The sequence below is a fragment of the Cupressus sempervirens genome, chromosome 5, assembly GCF_028749045.1.
Source record: "Cupressus sempervirens isolate cs-2001-9-10 chromosome 5, ASM2874904v1, whole genome shotgun sequence".
NCBI lineage: Eukaryota > Viridiplantae > Streptophyta > Pinopsida > Cupressales > Cupressaceae > Cupressus > Cupressus sempervirens.
In genome coordinates this window covers 631986861-632013379 of record NC_143122.1, presented here as the reverse complement: position 1 = coordinate 632013379, position 26519 = coordinate 631986861, and the positions used below count along the sequence as shown (strand labels likewise).

Genomic DNA, 26519 nt, shown 5'->3' with positions numbered 1-26519 from the left:
GTCATATCTTGAGTATTCGTGGAGTTATTGCAGATTTTTGGTATGCAATTTCGGTATAAAAACTTCAAGCTCAGTTTTGAAGACCTTTTTTGTGAGTTGCATCATTCTATATTCTCCAAATTTATTTAGTTTTAGTTTTAGCTAGATATATGGATTTGTTTGAATGTGTTGTATTTGAAATTTCTCATGTTTATACCATTTATGGATTGTTGATCTGGGTCACGGATGGTTATTCTGAACTTATCTATAAATCCATTTCGATTGTCAAGCTGTTTGATATATATATATATACACACACACCATTTATGGATTGTTGATCTGGGTCACGGATGGCTATATATATATATATATATGCTTGTAAACAATGCTTAATGATATGCAAATCTTTTACAACCCCAGAAGATAGCTCTGGTTATGTTCAGTTTAGCTTGTCCAGTGAAGCATGTCCGGTTTGGAAATATATTTCTCAAGCATTATGACTTTCATTAGGAGTAGATTCTTCTAAGCCCTATTCTTTTTCAGTTTACTTTCCAGAAATTGATGTTAGATTAGGAAACCTTAGGAGAGAGAGTGTTGTATTTACTGCCATAGATCAAAATGTGTAAATCCCCTTATGAAAACCAACAAATTGCATTAGACCACTGAGTATATCCAAGCATTGTCAAGACCTAACCATTAGGAACCTTGGGGATCTCTCATCTGATCAGCTTTGATAGCATTTGAGAATCTTTGTTCAAGAGAGGATATGACTCTCCCTGTTGAAATTTTATTCTGCGTTGGTATTGTGCCTAAAAACCCTGTCAACATGTATCCAATTCAATATTTTCATGGTTCATTCTTAAAGCTTTGAAACAGTTCTAATTATCTGTTGAATCTTGGGACAAGTTTAAGTGGGGAGGAAGTGATGAGGCATAATGATAGAAGCCTGTGCATTCTATAAATACAGTGACAAGGGCTTAGTGTCATTTAGTTTTTTTTTTTTCATGGGCTTGTATATTCCTAAATCTTTCTGTATAGTTTTTATGTTTGCCTCCATTTTCATAGAAGCTTCCTTTGACAACTTTTCTAAATTTTATATATACATAACACAATTGAGTGTGCAGAACATACAATTGTGATAACCTTTTTTGTTCTTTCTTGTTTCTTCAAATGTTTATATAAAAAATACATCATCAAGGATATGAAATGTACCATTCAGTTCCATTGATGAACGCTATCACATATAAAGTTTATCATCATGCTGCATTAATAGGCATCACAAACTTCAAGTGTACAATCTATCCATGTATGAAGCATCATCAGAGAGTTCATGCCACAGTTTAAAGTATTGATGTCACCATTTAGTCACCTATGTAAGAGTATCTGTCATACAATAAACAGATGAACTGGTTAGTAAGGGCATAAAATTTCTTTGCGTACACATATTAGACTGAGGTAATAATTTGTGCAAATGATACAATAAAAAAATTGGCAGAACCTTTCTGCTAACACATACACAGTTATACTAAGGTAATTATTAATGTGCAGAAGATACAATAACAAAATTGGCATATACACACATTCACACTGGTTGCAATATTTGAGGCCAATATAGGGAGATAAAATCTTAGTTTTAATTTATTTTGGAATGGTTAAGCCAGAAAGAACATATTTAATCTGCATTGAGCCAGAAAGAACATATTTAATCTGCATTGAGTGTATAAAAAGTCAAAAAACCTGTGAAAAAATGCTTCTGGCCATCATAAAATGTATACCAAGTTTAGAGGACTAATTCTATACAAATGAGCAAGATTTCGTCAATTACAGAGAAGTCAAGGTGAAAAAAATATTTGGATGGACAGTAAGGTGGAATTCTTTAATGGGTGACAACGAAAAATATTAATGCTTCTTAAAACTATGTAAATGGATATAAATACTATTTAAAAAACAAAAGAATACTCACAACTTTGTTATGAAGCAGAACTGCGCAAGGTGGTTTTTTCATTGTATAGAATGATTCACAAGCACATGCATCTTTAGACTTTGGTCTTGCCAATTGTGTGTACAGGCTCTATATCATCCCAATTTGAAAATTTGATGCAAAAGGAGTTTCAGTGGTATCTTTCTAAATATTGAAAAAAAGCTAAAAGATTATTTAGAAGTGGATACTTTTCTTTCATTGATTGAATGATTTATAATTTTAAATGCTTTCATCTATTTAGGGTGACTAACAAAGGCTTTTGATATGATTATTAGACATTACAGAGGGATCTAAATTGTTTGGCTGATTCTGATCGAAGCACAAGAAGAAGAGCACTAGAAAGGCTACAAAAGCTGCTGCTTCAGGGAGAAAGAAACCTTTCTCCTACTTATGTGGCAGACCTCCAGGTTAGTTTTGTTTATATTTTTCTTATTTTACTTAAATCAGGTGTTTTTTGGTGAGTTCATCTGTTTTTTGTGTACATATAATATCTTGCATGTGAATTCCAATGATATATTAATTATTTTCTAATAGTAGTACATCATATTTAGATTTTATATTACATCTTAGCTAGCATGGACTGGCTTGAATCTATTTATGTTCTTCTTATGCATTTGTTTGATTTGCTTCATAGGGTTGGAGGATGGTTATGCTAAGTCTGTTTCTGATTGGAAATAGCTTTCTTTTGACATCAGGCATCTTATGCTACATTATATAGAGTGGAACAGTTACAAGTAGAAGTTACCTGGTTAGCAAACCTCTTTAAGCACTTTCTAGGATCTAGTATTTACTATTTTTTCTTTTTCTCCTCCATTCAAGTTTCCAAAAAAAATCATTCTAGCCATAATATGAACCTCAAAGATGCTTCATGTTAGTCATGGAAGATCATGTTAGTCATGGAAGATCTTATCACTTCTATGAATGGTAATATTCATGATGATAATTTTTTTGTGTCCATAGTAACAAGAATTAGAATCAGTGTGGACTCGGCAAGGCTTAGCTGACTCAGGGCTTCGCAAAAAATTGGCAAGACTTGGTAGGGTTCGAAAAAACCTGGTTTCTAGTCAGTCTGCCAAGGCCAAGTTTTTAGCCATGCTTTAGGGCCCTAGTCTTTGGCTAGGGTCACTTGGCTCAGAACTTGCTGAGTCCTGGCAAGTCTAGGAACAATGGTTTTGTCAAAGAAATCTGTTTGTTACCTAATTATTTCAAGCTTTTCTAACATAACATTGAAGATTGGAAATTCTCCAGACACTTTTTCAATTATTCATTGCTTTAAATTTCTGAAACCATGTTCATTTTTGGAAAATTAGATTTTTCACTGTTCATTTGAGAGTGGTCTTTTTTGGTTGTCTTTTCTTTCATTACTTGGCAGATGCATCTTTTATTATATAGTTTAAAAAAATCAATCACTATTCTCATGCATTACCTTAGGGTGGGTTTTCTCTCCCATTTCCCCTTTCTTTTTTTAAGATTTTAGCTCTGAAGCTCCTCCCAGATTTGGCGGCAGTATTTTTCTTGGGATGATTTTCTTTGTACATGTTAGTCATTGAATACATTATCAAAATTCCACATATAGTTATATTCATGGCAATAAAATATTTAATTTGGTTTTTAAAGAAAACTGTTCATTAAAACACTTGAATTGGCCTAATGGTAGAGAACTTGTAACCTTGAAAAGTGGTCACAAGTTCAAATCCTTCAGTGATCAGGGTATGTGCACCTCATATTTGAAGCATAGTTAGGTGCCTTTTGCATATTTGGGGTAGAAGAAGTCCCATTTATTGTAAGCTAAGTTGTCAGTTTTGGTTCAGGCTCAAGTTTGGTTCGAGGGTTTGGTCATATTTTGTTTTGGATTTTGGGTTCATCTGTAAAAAAACATATAAAAAGAATATATACATATATGCAGCAGTAATCAAGTTCAAATTACACCACTATGCTAATAGTAAAAAACTATAACAAAATCTACCACCATAGTTGTTGAATATGTTGTCATTGTCAAAGGTTGATGATCAAGGTCGTATAAATTTCAGAGAACTACTCAAGATAATAGAGATCTGGAATGAGCTGCCTGGCTTTTTGCTGGAACTACTTGGTTATATGGTTGAGCTACTTGGTTGAATGGTTGAGCGACATGGTTGCTTGGTTGAGCTACTTGGTTGTGTTTGAGCTGGTTTACTGCCTGCTTAAGCTACCTACTTCTTGTGACCATTTCACACATTTCTCCATTGCAAATGAAGACCCCCACTTTTTTTGTTGGCCTTGTCTTTTTGGCTTAGTCTCCTAAGTTTTGACATGTTTCAAATGAGAATTGATATTTTTGGCCAAACCTAGAGGAAAGGTGTTGTCCCCTTGGCTCCTAGAATGGAAATTGTGTTTGTCAGTGAATTAGGTCAAGTGTGAATGAGAATTGATCTGTCAAAAAAGAAGGCTAGTGAAATTTTGAATGTTTTGACATACTTGGTATCTTTGGAAATGTCTATTTCTAGTAAAATTCTTGTGTTTCCAATTGGCCTTATTTTGACTTTAGAATAACTTACTATTTTTAGCAAATCTCACCGCAACTTTGATTGGGCTTATTTTGATATTGGAACAACTTACTATTTTTAGAAAGTCTATGTTAGATAGGTCTATTTTGGAAACAAGTGAGCTTTGAGCGATAAAGAGACAAAAGGGTATCCAGTTCTATATCCAAAAGAATGAGCAAGCGAGGTAGTCAATCAGAAAATGGTTAAGTCTAGAGACACCCTTGAAATATCCAAAGGTGGAAGGACATCAAAACATCATAAAAATAGTTAAGTTTGAAGAGCATCTTTAAAAAAAAATATTGAAAAGGAAAAGAGATGAAATCCCTCTAAGTCAAGGAATTACCTTGAGTTGAAGGAATTCCTCCACCAAGGTCCAGAGGGAAAATTCCACTAAGTCAAGGATTTTCCTTCAGTTGAAGAAATCCTCCACAAATGCCAAAATGTGCTCAAGAGAACCAGGAAAGATGAAAAAATGGCCAAGTGTGGGATTTTTCCTCCTTGTCTAATGTGAGCCCAAGTTGAAGAGAACAAGAAAAGATGGAAAAAATGGCTAAATGTTGAAAATTTCTCATTCTAGATTTTATATGCTTAAGGAAGAAATCGTAGGGAATAGATAAAATTTGGCTAGTATAGAAATTCCCTCTCTAGATCTCAAATTTCACTCTCTTCAAGTGTACGCCCACGGGTTGAGAAAAGTTGTTGAAGGTAAACACCAAAAAGGGAATTCTTCGGAAATAAAAGAAAAAGCGCAACTGAGTGAATTTAAAATATGAGAAGAGGAAGGTGTGAAGGCTGAAGAGAGAGGAGGCCTGATTTTTTAAGAAGAAAGAGGGGGAAGGATTCTCATTGTAGATGTTCAAGGAAGACATTCAAGCTCCAAAATTGTAGTTCTATCTTTCAAGTGATCCAACTCAAGGCATTCAAAGATCAATGTTCAAGTACGTCTTGAATTTCCTATGGCCACTGGTGCAGGAGCACCCCAATAAATGTTCATGAAATGCAATGAAAAGACTAATTTTGAAGTCTTGTGAATCATCAGGATTGTTTGGGAATATTGGCTATTTCATTGGGCCCATTTGTGAGACCTAATTCCAAGATTGGCGTACTATAAGCCCTTGGTCAACTATGGTCAAAGGTGTCAAATAGCATAGAATATTAGGATAGATTAGTTTTTCATGTTTCAACATGTTTTCCTCCATATTGGAACAGTTAGAATCCAATTTGGTTAACTTAGGCAAAAATGCACTAAAATTGCAAAGTTGCAAAAAGTTGTCAAGCAACTTTTTGCTACATGTTAAATTGAATCCCAATGGTTATATATGGTTCAAATAGTTTTTATAACTGTTGGGAAGGCCTACATTAGCCCTTTCAGGCGGGTGGTAGGCGGAGATAGGTAATTTTTCCCTAAAATCAATAAAAATATCAAGTTTTCCTGCAAAATCGGCTGCTGAAACGTGTTGTATGGATGCCCTCTGACATATAAGTATGAATATTTGATATGGTTGGATAGCTTTGTAGATCTTCTTTCTGTTGCACTTAGAATGAAGTTCTAATTCGCTCTACAACTCAAGATATTCCCATTTTACTAATTGTTGTCCCCATTTTGTGCCATTACATAGGGTTTCATCTATTTTCTCTCATATCTTGAGATTCCACCATGGGAATTTGACGGCCCTGGGTGAAATCCAAGTTAGGACAATGTATTTTATGTTCGTTTTGGTTTCATGTCAAAAGAATGAGGCTGGAGAGAGAAACTTGATGCCCCAGGCATGCATGATCCATTTGCATGCTAGAAATCCGTAGCAACATCTTCCATAACTCGTTACAGAGAAGGTTTTAAGGCTTGAAAATTGGTTTTTGATCATCTTACATGATCCCCCTCATGTTCCAATTTCTGGATTGAATTTGTGCTCAAGGGATAGGGTACTTCCTTTGTTAATGGGCCTAATTGCCTACATTCCTAAGTGAGCCTTAAAAAACTCAGTTGCCGCATACTTCTCTTGAGATTCTAAGGCTTTAGTATGTTGTATAAACCCCAAAAGGGTCTCTAAATGAGTGATTCTTTTCTTTGGGTTGTGAGGAGATGTTTGTGATTTTCCATGTTCAAGGCTACAAGCCTAGTCTTGAGTTTGTGAAGCAACTAGCCAATGAAAGTTGCATAGTTTGAATCTAATGTTGGATATATGTTAGTTTCGACCTAAATAGATCCTTTCCATGCTTGGAAGTCACCCCTAGCCCATATTCGTGTTTGGGGGGTTTTGTGTCAAATAAGCCTTTCTGATGCCCTTAAGAGCAACTAGTGATTAGTTGTCTTTGTGATAGGTTTTCCTTGTGATTGGGGATTCCTAGGAGTGGTTGGGTTGTGATAACCATTACCATCTTATCAAGCACTTGTGATAGGTGTTTTGGGGCTGATTGGCTTAACAATGACACTCATTGTTCCTTAACCTCCAGTGAAGAGGATTCTAAGAACCTTGTCCATTTCCACTACCGGTTCCATTGCATCAGAAACCCAAGATCAAAAGTCAAAAGATCCAATTTATCTCAAGAAGAATTCCCAAGTAGGTACATGGAAGGAAGGAAATGATTAAAGGGAGACAATTTTAAAAGAATCAATCAAATTCTGAATTAGGTTGCAGAATGATGTATAACATCCATCATGTTGACATGGTGCCCAGTCATCTCCACCAGCTATTCAAAGATCCCCAAGTCAATGCTTATTGCATTTAAGATAGGGAATCTTGAATAATATATTCAAGGAAGACAAAGCATTTAATGCGCGGTGGACATTCATGACACCCCACTCGCTTGTTGGATTTACATCGTAGTGGGCATTCATGTTGCCCCTCTCCTATTACATGAACATGCGTAGTGGGCATCTTTTACCCTTACCAAGGAAGTTTCTTCTTTTTGATTGGTCCATGTGGACCTATAAACTAATTGCAAATCCTCTTTCTTTTCCCTAACTCTAATTAGTGCTAAGGTAGCATAATCTGAGCTTTTGGTTTTGTTTCAATCCAGGCCGCTGATTGTAATCTTGGACCTATATAAAGCTCTCATTCTCATTTGTAAGGAAGTGAATTTTGAGATTGTTGCTATGAGCTAGCAAGATAATAGAGTTTTCATTTGTTGGTTTCATGATGATTATTGGATGTATATTGGTATTTGTATGGTTTCATTATTCCCTCACTCAGAGTGGAACAAATTTGTTAGATAAATTGCTTTTATTTCAATGGAGAAATGTAATGGTCTTCCATGAATTTTTCTTGGCTCATACTGAAAATGTTGGTGAGTATGCATGATGTGAAAATTCTTTGCATGACCCTTAGAAAAGTGCACCAGCTCTTGCAAATCTATAGTTGATCTTGGCGAAGTAGAGCTTGGTTATTGGTAGTTTGTCCATCAAAGCACTATCTATTGATGTGATTTCCCTTAGGAGCTGATTTAAATCCTTTCAATCTTTTCCCCTTTAGTTTTAGTTCATTCAAATTGTGCCATTTGAAGAAGAATCATGAGATTGCAATATTCGATGAAGGTTTCCAATTAACATTGAAAAAGAAGTGAAGAAAGATTCAAATGTAAGTCCCTTTATGATAGCATATCAAATCAACCATTGAGCTTATCCACAAGTCAAGATTCGACAATAAAGAACCTTGGAGTCACTTGTATGATCTATTGCACTCTTGGCAAACATGGGATTTTGCTCAAAAGAGGATAAGATATCACAAAATTTTGTTCTACTATTGGTGAGTCATAAAACACACATCAACACTAATCTACTTGTTTGCAAAGTCAAAGTCACGAGTTGAATTCTTAGAGGCATTATTTTTATTAATTATTGTGATTCAAAAACATTGGTGAATATGGAGTCAACAAACCCAGAATCTCACGCAACCTTGCGTATTACAGACAAGTTGAAATGATTTTTGAGGAGAAAATCAACAAACCCATAAAAAACAGAAACAGATTCAGAAGGCGAAAAATGCAGCTTCGCCTTGATCAGGACCCGGAGAAGTCGGACGCTGCCTAACACCCAGAACAAGTTGATCGGTGTTTCGATATTCGAAGATTGCGATGATGCGCTACTTCCAGGTTCCATATGTCATGTCCCCTTTCTAGCGACATAACTTTAACAGGGAATTTGCCTATCATCGACTCTCGTAGGCAAATGATTATGGGAAGAGGGTCATTTTTGTCTCCCGATGATTACATTTTGCTCTCGGAGAATAATAATTCAGTAAGTGGGGCCTACTCGTTCTAGTATTAAATTAAGGTTGTACTCTAACTTTATAAAGTTATTTATTTAATTTTATAAAGTTTAATAATTAAAGTACATCATAAAAGATGATTCCGGAAAACTTCCAGTAACTTCTCAGTGAAGTGAATAAATAGAGGACATAAGGCTCCCATTTGAACAAGCGGTTTTGTGGATTCGATTTCTCTTTCAATTGGGGCAATTTGTAGTCATTGGTCTGCAAATTTCCATTAGATCTTTGGGAACGGAAACTCCCTTGGATCTGCATAACTGAGGTGGTGAGATATCCTCCGAAGGGTTGCACATTGGAAGTGGTCTTCAACCATTTCATGTTGAGCTTACTTGCATATTCAGAGTGTTTGAAGGATGGCGACTTCAAGAAATTCGAAGGTGGGATGCTTGTAATCTGCAAAAGACCAATTCAAGTTGAGGGGACAGAACTGGAAGATTTGAAGGAAAGTGGGGAAGCATTTTCGGAATACCAATTCCTCATATCCGTCCCCAGATTCCATGTAAATCTGCGATATTATTCCAAACAGAAAACTTGAGCGAATCAACTCTACCAAGAGTGACAGCCGTATCGCGAGCTGGAAATAATAAAATTGCGCAAGTTATACAAAGACGGCAGCAAGGCAGACGGGCTCTTATTATCTTCATCGCAGAAAAACAATACGGCAGGGATATTACCTCAGCGGCATCAGAATTCACATGGGCTGTGAAGAGAGATTATAACAGCCTTCATTCGAACTTCCTCTGGCAAGATCTGCAGCTTAAAAAGCGAGGGTAACAGTATTAATTTCCTGAAAAAGTCTAGGGATCTGCAACTCGAATTGGGTGATTTATTTGAGCAGCTGGGACGTCTTCAGAACTCATTCCGACTCAAACCCGATCGCAACTTTGCACAGGTCCATACGGTAATTTTTGTTCTGTAGCATCAACATTCTTAATTTCGGGTTGTAAGAGGTGGCTTGGTACACACCTGAATTAGTCATCCTTCGCATGCATTTGATTACCAAAGGAAGCGGCCATCCAGGTTCTAAATATTGCTTTAGTTGTACACGATAAGTTCAGATTTATCCTCAATTGGTTTAATTGAATTAGGACCTGTGATAGATGCAAAATTACAATAAGATACTCCTGAAAATTGTTGTTTCTATCAATTGGTTCTATCCACCATATTTAGTGAATTATATTCTTATATTTCTTGCATATCTAGTTCGGTAATTTTCGTAGCACTTTATCTTTCAGACTACAAAACAGGGTTTCAATAAATTGTCTCAGTTTAGTATTATTTTTTAGTGACCATTAAAGCAAGGTACATTTCACCATAATTGCGACCATTGAATTTGGAATTATGTTCGAGCAAAATATTTGTCAGAGATGCCATGACACGTTTTTCAATGAAAAATTGTGAAAATCTGTGAAGGCACGTTCTTCGAGGCAAAAATACGAAAGACCCAGAAGAATCAGAGAATGACTCAGAAGAGAGCTCGGAAAACCTAGAAGGAATCTGCTGTCGTTTTCTGGATCTACTGGCTCGAAAATCGAGGCACCCAGAACAAACAGACGACAACCCAGTTGAGCTCTCGAAAAACCCACCAAATATTTGCAAACAAAATATTTTTTCGACCCCAAAAATTAGGGTTTCGAAAAAAAAGGCCCTAGCTGAAAAAAGCTTGAAAAAACTTCAGATTTCTTGATAAAAAATGGCAAATTTTTCTTCAAGGATCGATGTGCATGGACGAATGGGGCTAGAGTGTGCTGAACAAACACAGGCAGACCCGAGTTCGAGAATTTCTCTAGGCCGAAAACCTTAAGCGGGTTTTAGAGAAATTCAACAGAAATAATTTTGAAAAAATTAAAACAAATAATTTCACGAAGAAATTATAATTTTTTTCGAAAAAATTTAAGTAATAGCTCTGATACCATGTTACAAGATTCAAGAAGAGTTGGTAGATTAACGGATTTCCGGATGATTCATTGATTAACAGAGGAACAAATGTGTTCCTTATACAAAATTACAAGGACGTTGTTTCTAAAAGAAACAACGTAGATTGAAGACGAAATTAGAAACAAAACTAGAGACAGGATAGGAAACATTCCTATCTGGACTGAAGAAAAAAGAGACGGGATAGGAAACATTCCTATCTAGACTGAAAGACGGACTACAGACAAGTAGTTGACTATTATAGAAAGTATAAGATATTATCTTAATAATGGTAGCATTGAAAACTATAAGGCTAGATTCGTAGCCAGAGGATTCTCTCAGGAGGGAATTGATTATGAAGAAACCATTGCTCTAGTTGCTAGATACACCTCCGTAAGAGTAGTCCTAGCTATTGTAGCATCGAAGGGATGGAAAGTACATTAGATGGATGTAGAAATAACATTTTTGAATGGAAAGATTACAAAAGAAGTATATTTGGAACAACCTGAAGGATTTGAAACTCATAATCCTAAAATCTTTGTTTGCAGACTCAAGAAAGCTCTCTATGGGCTTAAACAGGCTCCCAGGGCATGGTATGAAAGAGTCGATACACATCTCACTAGTTTAGGATTCTCTAAGAATAAAGCTGATCCAAATCTCTAGTATAAAAGGGATAAAGATTATATGATAATTTTGATACTACATGTTGATGATTTACTAATAACAGGTGATGATCATCTTATAGATCAATGTAAGAAAGATCTAATTAGAGAATTTGATATGAAAGATTTAGGACTCCTTCATTACTTCCTAGGACTGGAAGTATGGCAGAACTTTGACATCATACTTAATTAAGGAAAGTATACATTAGACATCTTGAAGAGATTTGGAATGTGGAACTGCAGGCCTATGTCTTCTCCAATGGAGACTAATCTACACAAACTTAAGGAAGCAGCAGCAGAATCACCCTCCATAGATTCTACTCTTTACAGATAGATGATTGGGTCTCTTATGTACTTGGTAAATACAAGACCTGATATTTGCTATGTTGTTAATGCCTTAAGTCAATTTATGTGTGAGCCAAAGGAGATTCACCTAGTTGCAATCAAACACATTATGAGATACTTATAAGGCACTGTTAACCTTGGGCTTAAGTATAAAAAAGTTGACTTAAACTTAAATGGATTCACAGACACAGATTGGGGTGGAAGTGTTGCTGATAGGAAAAACACTTTAGGACATCGTTTCAATTTAGGCTCAACAATGATATCATGGACATGCAGAAAGCAGTCATCGGTAGCACGGAGTTCCATATAAGCTGAATACATTGCAGCTGCAATGGCTTCTCGGGAAGCAGTTTGGCTTAGAAAGTTACTTGTGAGATTATTTGATCAACCCATGAATCCCACTATCATTCACTGTGAATCCAGTTTTTCATGACAAATCCAAGCATATTGAAATTTCTTACCACTATGTAAGAGATATGGTAGACAGGAAAACTGTCAAGTTAGAATACATTTGCACTGCAAATTAGACAACAAATATTCTTACCAAACCTCTCTCTCTCTCTCGTGAAGATAGATCACTTTAGAAGAAAGACTTGGTATGGTTGAATTATAATACATTTGTATTTTTTAATTATTAATGAAATAATTTTGTGTTAGAAATTATTATTGTCAGGCTGTTGCCTGTTATGGGCTTCACCATTTGTATTCATTGTCTAAGAGGTGACGATCTTTGAGATAATGAACACTTGTATAAAAGACATTATGAGAGATGATGATCTCCAAGATAACGAACACTTGTATAAAAGACATTATGAGAGATGACAATCTCTGGGATAATGTACTAAAGAATAGAGAACTGCTGTCAGATCTGGAGGGGTTCAAGATCACATTGTGATGTAGGCATTTCTATGCCTATGAGTCACAACTTGGATAAAGGAAGAATTTAATCATTCTCCGGATTTTATCCTGTGTACTGGCAAATCTTAACTTAGGATCATATTGTGATGTAGGCTTGTTAGTACCTATGAGTCGCAACTTGGATAAAGGAAGAATTTAATCACTCTTCGGATTTTATCCTGTGTTCCATGCAATACTGTTTACAGGGTTAGTAATATGACAATATATCATGTGTACAATGACACTGCATGCTTGAAAGATTCAGATTGATATAGAGTATCAATCCTTAGTTATCATAATTGATAGTGCTAGATATGTTTCTCTCATTTATATTATCAAGTTAAGAGGGAGTGTTAAATCCTAATAACTTTATATATTAATGTTCTGATTTTTCAGATCAGACAGATCTAAATGCATGTCATTTCCTTTATATATGGTCTCATGATAATTATATCTTCCTTAGAAGAGATCAGGATTTGCTAGGCATATATATATGCCTTCTATTGACTATTGTAGTTAACTAAGTATTAACTATTAGTTAATGAGCAAGGGCACTGATTTTTGGAGTAGTTTGTATCATGGGGGGCTGACCTAGAAGGGGTTGTGTCTATTTGAAAAGGCAAGACTCTTGGATAATATATGAGTAGGAGCAAGATTGTGGATAGAAGACACACAATACAATCTTAAATCTGCTTTTCTAGCAATCTACTCCTTGGCTCTTTAGTGTAGAAATAAAATATAATCTCCAGAATTTATTGCAGACTTCCAGAACAATAACATTCAGCCCAGAGTTATAGTAGATCGATTTGTAGCAAGGTAATAATGCTATATCAGTATTATATCTTCAGAATTTGCTGAAAACTTACAAGATATTATTGAATTTGATGAATTTGTCTGATGCTGTGGATTAGCTGAATCTCTGAGGATGCAAACCTTTAGCAGATTGACATAAGGGCTGTAGAAAATCCTAGTTCTTCTAAGGAGAGGGTTTGTGATGAAGTTCACACTTGCGCCAATTTTATAATCTGTTTTAGAAATAAAGACATTTGCAGTTCTGAAGTAATTTTTATCTGGTTGTGCGGCAGAAAATAAATATTTAGTTTTGATTATTATATGTTTGATATATCTTTGATGTCAAACTAAGCTTATGTAGATTCTTATTTATTTGCACGTATTATTTAAGGAGCTGAATAAAAAAAAATGTTTTTTGAGGAGTAATTGTGGATTCATTTAATATTTGGTCTTCTAATTATTGGTGTGGGAATTAGTGGTTTCTGGATGAACTATTAGAGGCCTTTAATATATTTTCCGAGCTTATATCTTTCCTGAGGCCTTTTATATATGAAATATCCCCAATAGATATATTTTTTGGCCAAATTCTCAGAACACAGCTGAGAAATCAAACAACATATTTCACATGCATTTTTTCTTTCAATTCATTCAACAAATTACAAATTCCATTTGAAAAATTCTGAAATAATATTGCATTCAACTCCAACTAAACAATATCATATCCACTCGTACATATAGAAAGCTACTGCCATATTGGATTATAAGAAATGAACCTAAAATACAAGGTGAACACCATCACCAACCCACTCTGAGGATGAACTGGGTTTCCGTCTAATTTATCAATAAGCCTAAAGGTTTCTGTCCTTATGTTTCGACAAGAGAAAACTAAAAGCTTCCCAAATTTCTCTAAGAGAAATTAGAAATTAAATCACAAATCTAAGTATGCTGAAATCCACTCAATCTTCCTAATGCCCTTGATTGCATTATTGATGAAATGCACAAAAATGGAGTTTGCAAAATATATAGTTAAGCTGCCTCAATGAATTTCCCTACAACTTTGGTTTACATTTGCCACATTTGTCACTACTTGGACCACATTTTTTGGTCCAACTTCCTCAATAACATCCTTGAGGACTTGAAAGTGAAAATCAACATGTTTGTGATGCTTTGAACAATCAACCATCTTACAAAAATATGAGCCCTCTGCACATGTAACCATGATATTGATGAGTTGATGATGCCTAATGTTTGTCTACCCATCGATGACCTTATTGCATCCACTCTTCACTTAACATTCTTTCATCTTCTCCACGAACACATTGATCTTGGAATAGTTTATATGTAAGATTATTGTCCTCAATTTTGTATCCCCTGGTAGCACATATGATTGTCATTTTGTTGCTACCATTAGTCTCATCTTCTTATAATAAGGAGATTGAGCTACATGAAATGGGATGCCGTTGGCAAAAAAGAACTTGCCAATGACATCAATTATATCACCCTTTAGTTTCACATTGAACAAATGAGCTATGGGGTTACTTGTCAATTTGTTTCCCTTTATCCTCTCCTACCTAGGCATTTGAAGAACTTGGCATCACTGCTAATGTCATCTGCAAAGTATGATTAGTGTAATGTCCCCGATTTAGCAGGTTTCTGAAGGTTGGTTTTGTCAGTTCATCATCGCAACCCTTGTGAGCTGATGTTTGGATTTGGGGGTCTTTGTCGAGATATTGCTATTTTTGGACTTACTATTTTTAGTAAGTCACTCTTGGTCAGTTACTATTTTAGGTGAGTAGTTCAGGGGGGGTGATCGTCTGGCTTCGATATTTGATCTGTCAATGAAATATTATGGAAGTCATGTTTATTTGGTGGAATGTTGGTTTCAATGATTATTTATTACACACTTAATTATCATTGTGTTTTATAATATAAAGTGTTATGACTTTATATTCCTTTAAGTGAAAGTTGTGTGCGTGAAGCTAAATGGCTCAAATTTGTATTATAAATATGGCTTTTTGGAGAATGGGAGATCATCTTGAATTATATATTTTATCTTGCTCATATCATCTGGCTGAGGGTTTGAAGAATTTCTGAGATCTTCATTGAGAATTGTGCCAAGGTAAACAACTGTCGAAATTCTCCTACCGTGTCTATTGCGGCTTGGAGATTTTGATAGTGATTAATTACCGAATTGTGGAGTTTTACACTTTTTTGCTGAGAGTCCACATTATTCTTTTGGTGGATGAATTGTTATTGGACAGTCTGCACATAACCTAATACTGGCAGCCATGGTTGAAAACAAGGTCTGATTGCATCAAAAGTTGGGATGGCAATATCATACGAGACCTCATATCACATCTCAACCTTTCGTTTGAGTTGAGACGGCTGTTGAGAAGACCATGCTAGCATTTGCTGGGACTGCGATTTACCTTAGCAGCTTGTGTTGGGGTGTTTGGAGGTCACGTGTCAGCACCAGCTCCTTGCACGCTATTTACACTCAGCATTATACATTACCATGGATGGCCAGAGGACAGTCTTTATCTGCGGCTGGGTATTGGCAGCGAGGATGCCCACGTGAACAACAAGAGGGTAATTTTATGACACAGCTTGACACATAGCAAGTACAATCTAGGTGCCATTTTCAATTATAAGTATTTCTAATGTATGATTCTCCAAATAAAGTGCAAAAGTTAATCTTTCCAGTTCTTGTCTGATTTAATATTATCATTTCAAATTTCTTGAAGTTGTTAATTCGTTTCTACAAGGGAAAATACCAAAAGATTGAAAACTTTTAAAAATTTGCAAAAACAATAAATTGTGCACCAATTTTCTAGTTGGGAGCCAGTTCAGTTCTTTACAATTAGAACTTTATTGCTGGCACTGCTCAACTTGTATCCCATCAGATAAAGTAGTAGTCATAGTTATAGCTACATTATCATAAGGAACACCCTATAGCTTGTATATTTTAACTCTGTATTCAAGGTTTGCCTCTTTTGTCTACAAAGAATAGATACCGACAACTTTTCTCAAATAAAAAGTTGTGTGTAAACTCTAGTGATGCCACCAAAAAATTCTAAATCACAACAGTGGCACTTCCACAACCTTAACTGCTAGATGTCCCTGGCTTGCCTGGTAATTTTGTTGCAAACTGCTTGAGAGGAGACTTATGATCAAATGGTCCCTTAGCTTATTCTGCTAGTAATGTGAAGAGTACTCTGTACTGGAAGCTGCATTTGCAATGGAATTAGTTTGGGCTAGCGTCAGCCCCATGGCAACCCCCTTCAGCTTCAAGTGCATATTTAGATTCAGTACTTTCAATACGAACCTCTTAATTGTCCTCACTCATGCCATGAGAGTGTTGTGGCAGTGCAATAAACAGCATAAACTCAAATTTCATAAGTTTCAGCCTAGTTTGACAAATTTGAAAATGAAATTTAAATTTATGTCAAATTTTGATGAACAATGAACAATGAGCAATGAAGGTTGCAATGAATATATGAATTTGCAAAATTCAATTTTTGAAAATGAAAATTGAAACTTGCCAAAAATAAAAATGAAAAATCAGTTGGAGAATTCTATCTTTCACTCAAACAATCCTTCCAACTTGGTGTAGAGTTCCTCTTCTTCCTCTTCTTGCTGCTCCTCCTCACCTGTCTTGCACTTGCAGCTCCTCTTCAACACAGTCAATGAAATGAAATTGTGGGTGAATTTAACGTTTTTGAGTGTTTAGTAGAGCTTAGAGGGCATGGAGGGGGTCCAGTTGCCATTAGGGTCCGGCCCATGGCATAGTAATCAACCAAAACAAAAAGGCTAAGAATCGCCTTGACTAAGTTGATCCTTATATCATTAGTCATGCTTTATTCTCAGTTGGCTCTAGCTTAATTGCTATAAGGACTATGATCTGAGTTCTGAAGACTTCAATATTATTCACAAAGACTGTGACCTTATGTGCCTGCAGGGGATATGAGAAGGACTGAAACTTATGATTTTTTTAAAAAATCACCAAAAAATGATGTTCTGCCCCATAAATTTTCTTAAAATGAAGAAAAAAATAGGATGTGACATTAAAAAATGTCCTGGCGGGATTTCTAAAAAATCCTTGGCATGCATTTTTGCAGAGTAAAACTCTGCATTTTCTATAAAATAAAATATGATCTACAACAGTAAGTGACACTATTTGCATAGGAAAACCCTCATGCTGTGAGAATTCAGCATTATTTGCAGAGAAAAACTAGACGTGATTTTCCTGAAAAGATTCAAACTTCAACAATAACTATCAAAATTTGTATTTGTACAAATCTGTACCATGCAGTACATTACCACACTGCAGTGTATGATATTTTTTAATGAAGGAACAAAAGTCTCGTTAACTAATAGTTACAAAAGATCTATCCATGAAAGACAAGATTGAAAACTAAGAAAGAAAAGGACAAAAAATTAACTAAAAGAATAAAGATCATTCCTCCTATCCTAAAGACTTACTGCTATAATTTAAACATTACAATATTACTATAATACCCTTGCCGTTTTTTGAGAATTTAACGATAAAGCTCCTCCCAGATTTGGTTGTAGTAGTTAATCAAGGATGGTCTTCTCTGATACCATAGGTATATTCATCTCTTCACTTTATTTTTCTTCACACGCATTATCTTTAGAGTGGATGGTTGCATTTGTTTTGTATTGGGTTTGAGATTAATTTTTTTTTTTCCCATTGCCTCAATCAAACTAATTGTACTTGCTATGGATAGGGCTAGAATTATATTTATAACCATAATTGAAAAGATCAGATTTGACAATAACCCGGCGAACCCAATTTTTTTGAAAAACTCAAGATCGCCAAAAACTCGGTGAAAAAAATCAGCAATAATTGACACTTCTTTTTATTGAACATTTGAAAATAAATAATTTCTTAAAATATTCTTAAAACAAAAACACACATACACATCAATTTTGTAGAACATATAGTGGTTTGAGATTTCCATCATATTTTAATATTAATCAAAGTTTTGAGTTAACTAGATAGCAATTAGAACTTGCCAAGTTACACATATAACGACATTAGAGGTCGCAGTCAAATGTTAAAACATGATACTCCTAGACCTAAATGGTCACATATCATGTCTTTTAATAATACATATGAAAGATGACCAAACCCACAGCCAAATTTCACCATTGGGCCAAACTCGCATTCTCAGCATCTTGGATAAGAATAACAACTGAAAAAACCCTATTTCACATTTAACTTTTTTTAAAAAAGTTATTCCTGTGATGATTTTTTGTTGACTGAATTTTTAGAGAAAAACATGCGAGTTTTAGAAAATTTTTGCCCTAAACATTGCCTGCGATAATGAAAATCTCGGCTGTGATTTTTTGGGCAATTATATTGTTTCCTGTAGTGATGCGCAATATATCGCAGATGTTTTCAACCATCTTTATAATCACTTAATGATTTTTCTTGAAATTGCTTGAACTCTACATTAGTGTAATGGTTTCAGATAATAGATCTTGAAAATAAGTAAATATTTCAAATTAAGTTGTTAAAAAATAATAAATCAAAATACTTATTTTAGTTCCGTAAAGTTTTCTTAGAAGTGATTTCAGTTGTGTGGCTAGGCATCGGGGGTCAAAAGGCATTTTACAGGTCATGTTTTTGGTGGAAAGATGAAAAGATTAAAACAAAAATAAAGGATCCTCTCAAAGAAATTTATAATGAGAGGAAAGGATTCATTGTGAAGATTTATAATTTCCTATTTAAGATTGGTGCTTATGACCAAACTCCCTTTGGTGGAACAAAAATCCAAATGTTTCTTGATGTATGAAAATTGAAAATTCAAAAGGCTGAAGCTGATGATGAAAACTTTCTGCCGTAAACAAATTGGTTCTCGCCGGAAATCACCAGCGAGTGGAAGATTTGGAATTTGGGGATGAAAGACTTTGGATCCTTCTCGAGCAGTTTCATACAAGAAAATTGCCTTTGTGATGAATAATGGAGTTAACCAGTTTGTGCTGCACATTGACATCTTTTGAGATATGTCTTCACATGATTTATGTAGCTCTAGGATTTAGAATGATATATAATTTTCTTCTGCAAAGTTTTGAAATTGGAGGACTGCCAAGACGTTGATATTAGATGGATCAATAGTGAGATTCATGAATATAGCTCAAAAAATATTTAATTATACACAAAATACATTTTGGGGAGTTTGAATGAGTTTCTTCTGTCGTTGTATTGCAGCTGCAAACTCTTGGCTTAACCAGGTATGGATGAAAATGAACAAGTGCCATTGCTATTTGCAAAAAAATAATCGTACTTTTCAAAATTTCAGCTGCCAGTGAGGTTCTTTTCAGCAATATTTGTGACTCCTCTCTAAAGTTAATAGAATTGACTTCAGGATAGAGGGGTTTATTATGGGTCCATATGAGGCACAGATACAGGGATGCAAGTTGGATTTCAACCCTCAAATTGTAATAATTCACCGCCTCAAGTTGGCATGACATACATTCTTTAAACAGTTGGCCCCTTAAATACTGTTGCAATTTGATGTATGAAAAATTAGATGGATCAATACTGAGATTCATGAATATAGCTCAAAAAATATTTAAATATACACAAAATACATTTTGGGGAGTTTGAATGAGTTTCTTCTGTCGTTGTATTCAAGCTGCAAACTCTTGGCTTAACTTGGTATCGATGAAAATGAACAAGTGGCATTGCTATTTGCAAAAAAATAGTTGCGCTTGCCAAAATTTCAGCTGCCAGTGAGGTTCTTTTCGGCAATATTTGTGACTCCTCTCTAAAGTTAATAGAATTGACAGCAGCATAGAGGGGTTTATTATGGGTCTATATGAGGCACAGATACAGGGATGCAAGTTGGATTTCAACACTCAAATTGTAACAATTCACTGCCTCAAGTTGGCATGACATACATTGTTTACACAGTTGGCCCTTTCAATAGTGTTGCAATTTGATGTATGAAAAAGGCATGGGGGTGTCTATAGCTGAGTTGCTGCCTGCACGGAGAGTTTATAGAAAGTTAAATACACTGTGTTAGTGCCTGTGACTTTCATCAGCCACCCGAGGTAGGTTATACCAAATTTGAGAATGTAAACTGGTATTTAAAATAGTAGAAAATCTTCACAATTTTATTGGCAACTTAAGCCATTATTTCTGAGATCTGTCCAGTCTCCATATGACCCAGTAGTCCAACCTCAAAGGAGCTTAATTAACTTCGAGGAACAGATTGCAATTCTATTGTAAAAGGTTAGAGGATTAACTAAGCTCTCACATTCTTAATTGTGCAGTTTAAAACTCTTGTATCAGCTATATAGAAGTGGTAGCAGAATATTTATACCACTTATCTGGATCTCACATATAACTCATCTGTCATACTATTAATAAAATATTTTTTATGAATTATTCTCTAAATTGCTACTCTGTCAAAGTTGTGCGATAGCCTCATAAACCAGCCACATTTCAGTTTCTGTATTTAACATAGTAACACGGGGACGCGTCCCCCCCCTTTTTGCCCGACGTCTCGGAGACTTCAACGCACCGGAGACTTGGGGACTCCGTCTCCCCGTCCCCAGCGGTGTCACTAGATTCCACCACCTCCACCGAGGATGGGGGACATCCTGCTATTCACTATTTGCAAATTCGACTATTTATGTTTAATGTTCGATGTTCCAATTCAATGCAATGTTTCAAGTATTCACTCTTTTACATCTTTACATCCTATATTGCAATACATATTTTCATAACTAACATTTTTAAATACCATATGCATAGATATATACACCCCTCTTGTCCCCTGCCGCCGTCCCCCCACTGTCCCCCCGCCGTCCCCAAATTAAGGCCCCTCTGTCCCCCCGTCCTGGAAACTTGTCCCCCCGTTTCGCCGTCCCCCCGTCCCCCAGGGTGGTGTAACTATGGTATTTAATCAAACATTTTGAAGAAATTTCATGAAAATCAGTGGGATTTTTTCGTGATGTCACCATTTTTGTGAGTGTCAACTTTTTGATGATTAGCCTATTTATTGACTCTCATAGGCTAATGGAGTTGTTTAGAGGGTCCAATTGGCAGAGCCAGAGACTGATTCACACTCCAGTGGTCAAGGATGTTCAGGTTTCTTCTTCATCGCGATTAGTTTGGCACGCTTACAATTTATAATGTGTCTATTTTGGGAAAGTCCAAGTTTCTATCTTTAGCAGGGCACCTGAACAACTTGGTGACAGTAATGAGATTCATTATCATTAGCTTGGATAATCACTCAGAGAAATACTATTTATAGTAAGTCATTGATGAGGAGTTTCAATATTTGGGAATAGGTACCCAGAGTCATGGTATGCACAGTGATTTAACTCATTCCTTAGTTGGCTCAGTTTCAGGGGCTTACTATTTATGATAAGTCAGTGGATGTTAGAGAGGGACTGTTACTATTTTTAATAACGCAGTTGGATGCGCAATGGATACAAATTACATAAAGGTTAACTCCTAGGTTTAGTCGGAATTGAAAAATAATGAGTATCTTGGAGTTATGACATTTTAATTATTAATAAAGTAATACTTTGTCAATAATTAATTAAAAGCACATCATCAAATGTTATTTGTCTCTATTATTAAAGAGGAATAATTTTTTAACGATTATAAAGTCAAATCATAAAGTGAATATGAAGAATAATGTGAAGTGCCAATTTAAAGGGAGATAAGTGATTATTAAAATAGAGTTATATTATTTTGTTGTGCATCTAATAGAGGAAAATATAATGAAGTATTATATTTTAATGTGTGACAAAAGCCCATATGACATGTTATATGGAGTGTAAGCTTGAAGCGTGAAGCTCAATTTGTATTTGGGATTTATAAATCCCTACAAAGTGAGGTGGATTTATTCATGAGCTGTGTATTTGCTTTTGTTGGCACGGAGAAGAAACTAAAATAAGGGTTTTAGATTATCAACTTGGGAATTGTAAATTTTTGACAGTTATTGTACTTTGAATTGGTTCCAAGATACCAGTGAATAGAGGAAATGCTTTGGCTTTATTCAGATGCCAAGATTGCTTTCATTGAGTCTAGAAATATGATTATTAGAAGCCCCAATTAATCTCAAAACCGTTTCAAAGGCAGAGGATTTGATTTTATTGCAGATTGCAGCCATTGTATGGACTGTGTTTGGTATTTTCAGATAGCCGCAGGCCATTTAGAGGCAACAAATTTCATTTAGAGGGCAGCGGTTGAAGGAATAGAGCACTTTTGTGATTGGGAAGTGCCCCAATCTATGTTTGCAGACATTGGCATCATTTTCAGAATTGACACATTCATTGTGTGATGTCTAGCAATGCATGCATTGGATACCAGGTTCCTGCATTGTGATTGTTAGTAAACTATAATTGCATCAGATTATCATTGTTAATAATTGCAAGTTAATATCCAGCCAATAAAGAATTTCCTGTGTTTAGTTTGTGTAGTCATCTTCAGATTTCATGCATTGGTATATGTTTGAAATTGTGTAGTCATTTAATTACAAACAAAGCAAACAATATACATTCAGAGAATCAGAACCCAGGCTTTGCATGACAACTGTTTTTGACAAAATGTCAAAAGGACAGAGTGGAGTCTTCAGAGTTAAACTTGCTGGGGTTCTTACATTTTTATATCAAAATTTAGAACATAGAAAGAGCAGCACAAGAATGGATAAGAAGATGATAAAACATGAGGCTAATTTCTTTGTTGCAGATGATTCGACAGCAACTAGCTTGAATATAAATCTTCCTCCTTGTCAATGAATTCCCATGCATATGGATTTTGGGTTCTTCTTTCGGTCATGAGAGTGATGGGAAGTTTCCTGTTATGGTCTGTTCTTGAACCCTTTGTGTCAGAGTGACCACAAGGAGGAGTTTGGTTGCTGAGTGTTGTGCAATCTTTTTCTCCTGCTGTTTGGTCTTGTTCAGATTTTGCAACATTTGTTTGGTAGGCACTACGCTGAGTCAGCTGCATGAGGTTTAATCAAATGTTGGCTGTGGACAACTATTGGAACAATGATATAACTATCCCATGTCTTTTAAAGGTTAAGGGAGTTTTCCATGGTGTTGTTTCCTTCTCTCCCTATATCTTATTGGTTTGGCACTGTAGCAGGTCCTCTTTCTCAAATGCTCTCTTCTCCTCATTCTCAGTTTAAAGACTTATCTAATTGTTTCAGGCAATACATTAAAAGCTACATTCTCTTCATAAGTGATCTCATTCTCAAAAAGATCCCTAAGAATTTCATGCAAGCATTTTAAGTAGTCTTGGATCTGAGCCAAACTTGTTCTACGCCATATATGACAGAACTCTTCTCAGTTGCAGCGTTGTCAGGTTTATTAATGAACTTGACTAGTTTTAGTGGTTTTGGTGAGGCTCGTCTCAGTGTCTTTCAAGTTATTTTCTGGTAGTTACTTTCCCTGAAGATCTATGTAATGGTTCTTGCAGATCTGTTCTGATTTCTTGATTTTTCTTTTTAATATATGGGCTTGGCAAAAAGCTCTGCATGACTTGCACATAGTTGTCTGTAATTGTTTTAACAGAGTCGAGTGAAACTTGAAGTACTCGGCCACATTCAAGGTCTTGTGATTGCTTCAACATGATGATGTTAAGGACACTAATCATGAAATCATTTTAAGATTATGCAACTGTCAGTGATGTTCATGTAGCACAAGTTTTGATGCAATAATTATAATTAAAAGTTTCTGGTACTGTAGCTATCCACTATAATTTATCTGTAAATTCATTGCATTAAATTTCTACAGTCCATGAAATTTGTTGCTTCAGATGTCTGTATTCTACTGTGTATAAATGCTTTTACCTAATGTTTTGGATGGCACTCTGTGATCCATTATCAGGATGACAAAGAGTGATTTGATCATCCCAATGATGAATCACAGAGTGTGATCCAAAATGTTAAAAAATATATTTACACAGATGAATTGTGAAATCTCAAGGCAACAAAGATTGTAAGCTTGTAGGGGGGGCTTAGATAGGGACTTAAATATTTAAACTCGTGTCCTAATAAATCTTCTTCAAAACAATGTGGTTGAGCATAACAGAAGTATATCAACAGTAGTCAATGTTTGCCTATAAACTCATGTAGGTTTTTTAACAGAATACTTATGCTTTCAGTTGTAAAGATAGTTGAGCTGTACTAATAGCATTTTTCTGATTAATTTTATTATCGTTCATGATTTTTTGTTTATTCCTTTCAGGTTGCATGGGATGATACCATACTTAAGAATATCTTGAAAGCTCTCAATGACAGTGTTGAAAAGTGCAGGGAGCTCTCGATTCTCATTATAAATGGAGTTGTGAACAGGATTCAAAAAGTACTCCAGAATCTGAAATCAGATTATTATTCTATTTACTTAAATATAATTAGATAGTAATCTATTTGAATCTGTGGTCATGATTAATATGTGTATTCAGTTAAGATGACAATTTTTCTCTTACTGATAGATTTCTACATTATTTATAATAGTTGAGTTCCTCTTAGGACTACTTTGTTAAGGTGACTTTGTCACTCTAATATCTATAAGCCATATATCTTGAGCTTGCTGTATTTTCAAATTTGGCACTTTTATGGTTTTTTTTCAGGTCGATGAAACAGTGGCATTGGTAATACCAGTAATAGCACAAAGAATGGGTATGTATTAGCACACACCATTTAGCATCTTTACCTTTAACCTTTCTCTAACTCTCTTAATGTCTTCTATTTACCTAAGATTGTATCATTTTTTGCAATTTTTTTGTGGTTTATATTTAGTCAGGTTTTGATTTGTATATTGTCATTTCTTCATCTATGGGTTTTCTTTCTAGTGTCTATGCCCCTGGGTGGTTCATTTTTTGTCTTACTGTTTTCTTAGTAGATTAGAAACGTTGTTTACAGAAAAAGACAGTGATAGAAGTGCTTTATAAATTTATAGCATCTTATATGCAGGGCATCTTCCACTGGTGGAGAGTTCAGAAGAGATCCGTCTACAAATGATGAATTTTATTTGCAGTGGATGCATAGAGCGATGCTCAGAAGGCACTCTAAAACTTGTGGCACAAGAGCTTACTGAGGTCAGTGATATTAATTTTAGGAGAATGTAGTTTCTTTTCAGATGTTTGGATCTCTTTTCTCCTGGTTTGAGAGTATAGAGGAACTAATTGGAGTACTTCAATAGGTCCTGTGCATATCCCTTGGAGATGAATTTCATGAAATAAAAAAGGGAGCATCCAGGGCAATTGTCATGCTTATGGAACATTCAAATGGGATATTTAGTGAAATGTCAGAGCAACTGCTGAGAGCACTCCTACCAAACATTGGCCATACACATTCTAAGGTCTGTTAAACTGTATTTTTTCATTTGTCCTTTCTACTTGTACATGATCCCAGTGTTTGATTGAGAGGTTGTAATGACCCCAAATAAGACCTTGCTTATTTTTTTCGAAAATTCTTAATTAGGATTTGGGTTGCATTTGAGAAAGACCTCTTGTGACATTCTTTACTAAGATAATGCCTCCCAATGATTATTCACCATTGTGTGTTTAGATTAGACTAAGGAATAATCACTATTTTATAATACACACATAGGCCTCAGTTCCTTAATCCTTTCCCAATCACTAACCCTAAGGTGGATGGTAGAATTACCATGACCACGGTGCAGAAATAGTCAACAAGCAGGCTCCCTCAGGATTTATCACCATTGTGTATTTAGATTAGACTAAGGAATAATGACTATCTTATAATACATACATAGGCCTTAGTTCCTTAATCCTCTCCTAATCACTAACCCTAACGTGGATGGTAGAATTACCATGATCACAGTGCAGAACTAGTCAACAAGCAGGCTCCCTCAGGATTTATCACCATTGTGTATTTAGATTAGACTAAGGAATAATGACTATTTTATAATACGTACATAGGCTTCAGTTCCTTAATCCTCTCCTAATCACTAACCCTAAGGTGGATGGTAGAATTACCATGACCACGGTGCAGAAATAGTCAACAAGCAGGCTCCCTCAGGATTTCTGCCCATGTTGAAACCCTTCCGACATGTGATCGAATCACTTTGTCACTCCCCTCACAAACTCTTTATCCCCTTCGTTGTATGGGAGAGTGATTAAGAAACTGACCTAGTATATACT

The 26519-nt window shown here is 35.4% G+C and overlaps 1 protein-coding gene across 6 annotated transcripts in view; it reads left to right on the top strand.

Moving 5' to 3' along the window:
* Positions 1-26519, top strand: part of LOC149557486 (uncharacterized) — a 292999-nt gene that overhangs the window by 40988 nt on the left and 225492 nt on the right. For 4 of the 6 annotated variants that reach the window (XR_016364886.1, XM_089832140.1, XM_089832139.1 and 1 more), the window contains exons 2-6: positions 2236-2367; positions 24599-24715; positions 24984-25032; positions 25327-25451; positions 25556-25714. Coding sequence is in view for 5 of the 6 variants with exons in the window: in XM_089832140.1 (XP_089688266.1) it covers positions 2236-2367; positions 24599-24715; positions 24984-25032; positions 25327-25451; positions 25556-25714 (582 nt within the window). In the remaining variant the exon portion in view is untranslated. The remainder of the gene's footprint in view (positions 1-2235; positions 2368-24598; positions 24716-24983; positions 25033-25326; positions 25452-25555; positions 25715-26519) is intronic. The other 2 variants (XM_089832142.1, XM_089832141.1) reach the window with 1 other exon arrangement.